Source organism: Aotus nancymaae, unplaced genomic scaffold (genome assembly GCF_030222135.1).
Source record: "Aotus nancymaae isolate 86718 unplaced genomic scaffold, 86718_ANA_hifiasm-v0.15.2.pri h1tg000089l, whole genome shotgun sequence".
Taxonomy (NCBI): domain Eukaryota; kingdom Metazoa; phylum Chordata; class Mammalia; order Primates; family Aotidae; genus Aotus; species Aotus nancymaae.
In genome coordinates, this window is record NW_026988504.1 from 24,051,417 (window position 1) to 24,059,523 (window position 8,107).

Consider the following 8,107-nt stretch of genomic DNA (forward strand, 5'->3'; position numbering starts at 1 on the left):
ATTTGCTAGGTTTCAGACCTCATTTAATGTTCAGAATAGCTTCCCTGATGTCCCAGAGCGCCTCCACACCCTCCCCACAAAGCAGATCACCCCATCACAGCTTATGAACAACAGTCATCCCTGCCTTCTCACTTTAGCTACTAAATGTGTGTCCAAGGAGATTGTTAGGACCAGCCTCCTCTGAATCAGGGAAGCTGGACACTTGGGAGGGAAGGCACCTGGAGGGTATGGTCACAGCAGCATCCTCCTCTGTTCTCTCTCCTAGATAACTCTTCCACACAAGTGTACAACTACCAACCCTGTGACCACCCAGACCGCCCCTGTGACAGCACCTGCCCCTGCATCATGACTCAGAATTTCTGTGAGAAGTTCTGCCAGTGCAACCCAGACTGTAAGTGTGCTACGTTTTCCCTGTAGTCTACCAAAACAGTCGGCCCCAGTGTGCCCATGCTTCCCCCGTTCCTGCGCCCCTTGCTGCTCATGGGCCTTCTGATATTCTCTTTGTGGCATTTTAGGCATTCTATAAATAAAATAAGTGCATGAGATCTAGGAGAGTCATTTTTGGAAAACGTTTAGGTTCATGATTCTAAAAGCAGCAATTATACAGAAATCAGATACTTTCCCAACTTTGTCTTCTAGGGGGGAATTAAGAAATGTGGGGAACAGCAGGCACAGTCACCCACACCTGTAATCCCAGCACTTTGGAAGGCCAAGGTGAGCGGATCACTTGAGGTCAGGAGTTCAAGACCCAGCTGGCCAACATGATGAAACCCATCTCTACTAAAAATACAAAAATTAGGCCAGGTGCAATGGCTCACGCCTGTAATCCCGGCACTTTGGAAGGCCAAGGCGGGCAGATCACTTGAGGTCAGGAGTTCAAGACCAGCCTGGCCAATTGCCAAAACCCTGTCTCTACTGAAAATACAAAAATTAGCCAGGCATGGTGGTGCATGCCTGTAGTCCCAGTTACTTGGGTGGCTGAGGTACAAGAATCGCTTGAACCCAGGGGGCAGAGGCTGCAGTGAGCTGAGATTGTGCCACTGCACTCCAGTGTGGGCAACAGAGCAACAGAGTGAGACTCTGTCTCAAAAAAAAAAAAAAAAAAGAAATGTGGGACTCTTTTTTTTTTTTAAGTTACAGCCCCAGTTTCCCTTTTCTGAATATTACCAATTTTTTATTCACATATTTTTTGTTTGTGATTCTGTGTATATCTATTTTCATTTAATAGCTGGAGTTTCAATATCCGGTGGAAGACAGGCCTGGATGTCAGCAGAGGCATCCTGGTACTCACCTGTCACTTCTTATCCCACCATGCCCTTCCCAACTCAAGGCTGAGCAGTTTGATGGCAGCCCCCAGAGCTTGCAGAACTTGGTGCCCAGGCGGTTTTGCTGGAAATACCTCCTAACCCATAGCAGATAGTAATCTTAGCCACAGCAGAGAAGTGGTTGTGCTGGGGAGGGCAGAGGGTGGAGGAGGATGGCATAGAACGGATGCGTTCTGTTCTCAAAATGATACTTGTTTTGATGGTGATGATTTACCAGTGAAAAGCACTGATTTTCATTTTCTCTCCACCTCAGTGGGAGGGAGAGGATTGTTGGGGAATCTCTAGGGGTACTTCTCATTAGTATATCTGCTTTTTAAAATTTTTTAAATTTTTTTGAGACAAGGTCTCAGCTCTGTTGTTTGGGCTGGAGAGCAATGGCAGAATCATGGCTCACTGCAGCCTCAACGTCCCTGGCTCAAGCAATTAATCCCCCCACATCAAGTAGCTGGGCCTACAGGCATGTGCCACCACACATGGCTAATTTTTAAAATTTTTTTGTGGAGACGGGGTCTCCCTGTGTTGCCCAGCCTGGTCTTGAATTCCTGGGCTCAGGTGATTCTCCTGCCTTGGCCTACTAAAGTGCTGGGATTGCAGGCATGAGCCACCACACCTGGCCACACCTGCTTTTTTGTCTCGAAGGCATGAATGTTGGGAAGCACTCAGTTTTCTATGGACAAAACTTGAGTATTTGATTATTGGGAAGGGAGCTTCCTCTTATTTCACCAAACATCCTTGAACACATGAAATTTACTTCTTTGTTGTCCCTTGAGTCAACCCCAAGCCCCGGCATTAGCTTATTTCCCTTCTAAACCTTACCTGTCTTCCCTTCCCAGGTCAGAATCGTTTCCCTGGCTGTCGCTGTAAGACCCAGTGTAATACCAAGCAGTGTCCTTGCTATCTGGCAGTGCGAGAGTGTGATCCTGACCTGTGTCTCACCTGTGGGGCCTCAGAGCACTGGGACTGCAAGGTGGTTTCCTGTAAAAACTGCAGCATCCAGCGTGGCCTCAAGAAGGTGAGGCCTTTCCTCAGGACCCCACACCAGATAAAATGGAGTGGGAAAGAAGGAACAGTCCCAAGCATTCTCTTTCCACTGGTTCCTTTGAGGCTTTGTATATGAAAGTGCTTGATAAATCCTAAAAGACATACATTCACTGAATTAATAAAGGCTTCAGTCTCAGTAGGGATTAGAAAAATGGTTCCTGACTGGGTACAGTGGCTCACACCTGTAATCTCAGCACTTTGGGAGGCCAAGGCTGGTGGATCACGAGGTCAGGAGTTCGAAACCAGCCTGGCCAACATGGTAAAACCCTGTCTCTACTAAAAATACAAAAATTAGCCAGGTGTGGTGGCATGCACCTGTAATCCCAGCTACTTAGAAGGCTGAGGCAGGAGAATTGCTTACACCCAGAGGTGGAGGTTGCAGCGAGCCAAGATTGCACCACTGCACTCCAGCCTGGGACAGGGTGAGACTCTGTCTCAAAAAAAGAAAGAAAAGTGGTTCCTTGAACTGGCCAGACTAAAAGGAGCTCAGAAGTGAATGCACCATTGGCGATGTCTATTTTTACCTCACACATAGCAGTGAATTCCTATAGACTGACGCACAGGAGGGCTCCATGGATAGAGGAAAAGGGATCCTATTTCTATTCATCACCACCTCCCATTTTCTTTTCTCTCCCAACCAGAACAGAATGGCTTAGACCTTTTTCTGCTTTCAGATCCTCTTAACAGTTGCTGGTTCTTTCCACCCTGCCCCCACCACACACATGCACATGCAGCAGACACCCCCTACTCATGTATACCCTGTAGTCTGAGACTTGGCCCCCTTTTCCCCAGCACCTGCTGCTGGCCCCGTCAGATGTGGCTGGATGGGGCACCTTCATAAAGGAGTCTGTGCAGAAGAACGAATTCATTTCTGAATATTGTGGTGAGGTGAGTGCTATAGTTTTGGCCCACATTCTTACTAGGGGAAGACTGATTCAAGACACTCTGATTTTCTGTGGGCCCGGCTTCTTTGAATTAATCTCTAAATAACTCAGCTAGGTTCCCATGTGGCCTCTTGGGGGAATCCCACAGAACTGTTTGCAGTACTGAAACCACTGTTCAACTCTTTGGCAACTCCAGATACAAGAGATGAGGGAGGCTCTCTTCAGCCTCAAAACTGGTTGGCCTGGGTGGGAATTGGAACAGCATAACTTGAGCTTGCTTTCTTATGATTCTCGTCATGATACTCAGTAAGCACCCATGTGAGACACCACCCAGGCCTTTCTGGGGGCAGGACACCATGCCCTGAGCAGGCAGCCTGATACCCCTGTTTATTTGTCTATCTCTCTAGCTCATCTCTCAGGATGAGGCTGATCGACGAGGAAAGGTCTATGACAAATACATGTCCAGCTTCCTCTTCAACCTCAACAATGGTATGAAGTCTCTTTGTCTCATCCCAAGGTGGTTTTTTTTTTGTTTTTTGTTTTTTTTTTTTGAGACCGAGTCTCATTCTGTCTCTCAGGCTGGAACAGTGGCATGATCTTGGGTCACTGCAACCTCCGCCTCCTGGGTTCAAGTGGTTCTCCTGCCTTAGCCTCCTGAGTAGCTGGGACTACAAGCACCTGCCACCATGCCCTGCTAATTTTTTTGTATTTTTAGTAGAGAGTGGGTTTCACCATGTTGGCCAGGCTGGTATCGAACTCCTGACCTCAAAGGATCCACCTGCCTCAGCCTCCCAAAGTGCTAGGATTACAGGCGTGAGCTACCACGCCTGGCCCCAAGGTGGTCTTTCTACCAGATTGCCCTTGCTCTAATCCAAGTTTAGATCAGCTCCGAATCTTCCAGCAGATGCATAGAGTGAGGGGGCAGGATCACACTCAGAGATTCCACAGGCCACAGTGCCCTTGCTTTGGGAGAACCTCCATTTCTGGGTTTTGTTTGTAATAGCACCGAGCGCCTTTACCTGAGAAATCTCGCTGCCCAATAGATAAGAAGATCCATAGCTCAAGGAGGGCGAGACCCAAAGGGAGTGCTCCCACACAAGGCTGAATTCTGAGGCTGCACGCTTTCTTCAGCTCCTGTTAACACACTGGGCTTCAAAATTCCCATTGGACTAAAGTGTTTTTGTTACTATTTGATTTTAAATTCAGGCTGAGAAGCTATGGAGTTGCCTGCTGTGTTCATGGTCTGCCTTGATTTACTTTATACAGATTTTGTAGTGGATGCTACTCGGAAAGGAAACAAAATTCGATTTGCAAATCATTCAGTGAATCCCAACTGTTATGCCAAAGGTGAGTCCCCGTGACTTGGGAAGTGGGGTTGGGGATGGATGCCTCTTTACTGTGCTTTCCATCCATTCAATCTTCCACAGCTGAGTTATTTTTTTTTGTCCAAAGATAGTCATGATTAATGTCTGGTATCATTTTAGGCCCCTCTCGATCTCAGTTTTATAATCTGCTTTCTTCGGTGAATACATTATAAACGCTTTCCCATAAACATGATTTAACCAGCCTGAGCAACATAGTGAGACTCATCTCAAAAAATAATAATAGGCTGGGTGTGGTGCCTCACGCCTATAATCTCGGCACTTTGGGAGACCAAGACAGACAGATCACTTGAGGCCAGGAGTTCAAGACCAGCCTGGCCAACATGATGAAACCCCGTGTCTACTAAAAATACAAAAATTAGCAGGGCGTGGTGGTGCACACCTGTTGTCCCAGCTACTCAGGTGACTGAGGCACAAGAATCACTTAAACCTGGGAGGCGGAGGTTGCAGTGAGCTAAGATCATGCCACTGCATTCAAGCCTGGGTGACAGAGTGAGCCTGTCTCAAAGAAAAAAACAAACAGTAATAATAATAAAGATAATTCTTTCTGCATATCATCAGCCGGAATAACATCTAAAAGCATAGAGGCAACTACCATATTGACTACTTTCTAATTCCATTTGATTCATGTTTTCACTGGGAATTTGGAGAAAATCAGCCCAGAAGCCTACTGGTTACTGACCTGCAGTTGGGTAGGAACCTAGCCTTGAGTTTATTCTGCTTACAGTGGTCATGGTGAATGGAGACCATCGAATTGGGATCTTTGCCAAGAGGGCAATTCAAGCTGGCGAAGAGCTCTTCTTTGATTACAGGTGAGGCGCCAGTAATGGTCCTTGGGATGTGGGCCTGGAATTGGAAAGGTTGACTGTTGGAATAGATCTGGGGGCTCAGGGAGGGTAATATGGATGGAGAGAGTCTCATGGTGAACAAGGCTGTGTCCCTTGTTCTCATATCTGGTGCCTTGCCGCAGAAGTGGGAACTTTATATAAACAGCCGTTAGGGAGTGGGAGGGGAAGTGAAACAGGAGGGGACTCCGCCTTTTCAATCACAAAAGTCATGAGAGTAACCTGGTTCCTCCTCCCTGCCCTGGGACAGGTACAGCCAAGCTGATGCTCTCAAGTACGTGGGGATCGAGAGGGAGACCGACGTCCTTTAGCCCTTCCCTGCCCCTTGGCAGCGCTTATGATAGTGGCACTGTCTTGGCTTTCATGCTCACACCACTGCTGCTCGAGTCTCCTGCACTGTGTCTCCTACACTGAGAAACCCCCGACCCACTCCCTCTATAGTGAGGCCTCTGCCATGTCCAGTGGGCACAAAACTGTCTCAATGAGAGGGGAGACCAAGAGAGCTAGGGCTTGGTCTTCCAGGAGAGAGAGTTGCAGAAATGGGACACTGTTTTTCTGGCCTCAGAGGAAGCACGCACAGGCTGGGGTGGATGTCTTATGTGTGATTTCCGTGTCGGCTCCGCAGGCTGTGGGCTTCAACAGTCAACTTAGGCAGTTCCTAACAAGCACTAGCCTGTAATTGTAGCTTTCCCCATCAAGAGTCCTTATGTCATTGGGGTGCAGGCAAACCTCTGTGGTCCTAAGACCTGGAGAGGGCAGGCTAAGTGAAGTGTGGTCCCTGGAGCCTACCAAGTGGTCTGGGTTAGAGGTGAGCCTGGCAGGCAGCATAGACTGAACTCAGAGGTAGACGGGTCGCCTTACCACCTCCTCCCTCATGGCGGGGCTCAAACTGAAAGAGCATGGGTTCTAAGTACAGGCATTCAAGGCTGGGGGACAGAACGCTACGCCATCCTTCCTTGGCTGGAGAGGGAGAACCAGCTGGATGATACTAGTTAAAATGGCTAAGCTTGGGCCCAGGAGGCTTGGAGAAAGTCTTCTCTGTGTACTCTGGAGATAGATGGAGAAATGTTTTCAGATTCCTGGGAGCAGGTGCCAGTGCTCCGGCTCCTCCAAAGTTCTGGCCTGGCAGTTGCAGGCAGACATGATGCTCTGTGTCCCCCACACTGAGAAACCCCCCCACCATTGAAGAAGCATTAGGGGTGTGCCTGGCAGGTGTGAGCACCCTGACTCGCTGGATTTGTGGGTATTTTCAGGCCTTCCATTCCCCGTAGAGGCAAGGCCCAACGGCCAGTGTTGCTTACCTCTTCAGGATAGGTGGGCACAGGCCTGGACTAGAGAGGAGAAAGATTGGTGTAATCTGCTTTCCTGTCTGTAGCGCCTGCTGTTTGGAAAGGGTGAGTTAGAATATGTGTTCCAAGGTGGGTGAGGGGCTAAATTGCACGTGTTTAGGCTGGCACCCCGTGCACAGGGCATACTGGCAGAGGGTATCTGAGGTGGGAGAAGCAGGTAGACCACCTGTCTCAGGCTGTGGCGCCACCCTCTCTGGGATCCATGCAGAGCAAAGCACTTTAACCATTTCTTTTAGAAGGTCTATAGATTGGGGTAGAGTTTGGGCTAAGGTCTCTAGGGTCCCTGCCCAAATTCCACTCCTGAGGGAGGGGGAAGAAGGGAGGGTGGGAGATTCTCCTTCAGTCCTGTCTCATCTTCTGGGAGAGGCAGGAGGAGCGAGCTTCACACAGAAGAATTTCATGTGAATGGAGCCAGCAAGAGCTGCCCTGTGTCCACAGAGGGTGCGCCGGGCTGGCTGGAAACAAGGAGCAGTGTGCTGGGGAGAAAGGGCTTGGGCGGGTGTAGATGGGCCTGGGAATGTTACAGTAGGGAGCAGGCTTCTCCCTTCCTGGGAGTCAGAGCCCCGCTTCTTCCCACTCCACTGGTTGTCCCATGAAGGAAGAAGTGGGGTTCCGCCGGCCCAGCTGCCTCTTAGGGATTGGTGTGGGACATGCACACACACTTACCACACTGGAGGGCACACATGCAGCCCGCACCCAGCAGCTCCTGACAGAAAGCTCCTCCACCCCAACAGGCCAGGCCCCAGCATGATCCTGAAATCTGCATCCGCTGGGGTTTGTTTTCATTGTACCTATCAGGAATACCCTCAAGCTGGACTGTGGGCTCCAAATTACAAATTAGAGGAGAAAACCAGAGACAGAGGAAGAGAAGGAATTAGGTGTGTCTGAAATGCCAGGAGCTGGCTGTGAGGAATAGGTGAAAAAATACTTCTCAGAAGCCTTTGAGGGACTAGACTGACCCCACCCTTCCCTCAGTGAGCAGAATCACTGGTCAGTCTCCTCCTGTCCCAGCTTCAGACCATAAATACTCTTGTTCCTCCAGCATCCCATCTTTTGTCCCTTCTGTCCCCCACTTTTAAAGATGGGTCTCAACCCCTTCTCACCACATCATGATGGATGGAGCAAGGTGGTGGAGACTGGGGGAGCCTGGTATACATGCGGTTTCATTGCCAATGAGTTTCACGCACTTTAAAGTCCTGTGGCTTGTGACCTCTTATCTGAATAAAGTGTTAGAATCCATTTTGGCAAGTTGTGTACTGTGTGCTTTGGGGCTGGAAGGAT

General features: G+C 49.1%; 1 protein-coding gene across 2 annotated transcripts in view; it reads left to right on the forward strand.

Moving 5' to 3' along the window:
- EZH1 (enhancer of zeste 1 polycomb repressive complex 2 subunit) overlaps window positions 1–8,065 on the forward strand; it is a 41,619-nt gene extending 33,554 nt beyond the window's left edge. Inside the window, exons 15-21 of one of the 2 annotated variants that reach the window (XM_064369209.1) lie at window positions 266–391; window positions 2,159–2,337; window positions 3,159–3,254; window positions 3,658–3,739; window positions 4,517–4,597; window positions 5,360–5,444; window positions 5,728–8,065. In XM_064369209.1, coding sequence (XP_064225279.1) covers window positions 266–391; window positions 2,159–2,337; window positions 3,159–3,254; window positions 3,658–3,739; window positions 4,517–4,597; window positions 5,360–5,444; window positions 5,728–5,788 — 710 coding nt within the window. In that variant the 3' untranslated portion in view covers window positions 5,789–8,065. Of the gene's footprint in view, window positions 1–265; window positions 392–2,158; window positions 2,338–3,158; window positions 3,255–3,657; window positions 3,740–4,456; window positions 4,598–5,359; window positions 5,445–5,727 lie in introns of those variants that run through there. The other variant, XM_064369210.1, reaches the window with a different exon arrangement.
- The last annotated feature ends 42 nt before the right edge of the window (window positions 8,066–8,107 follow it).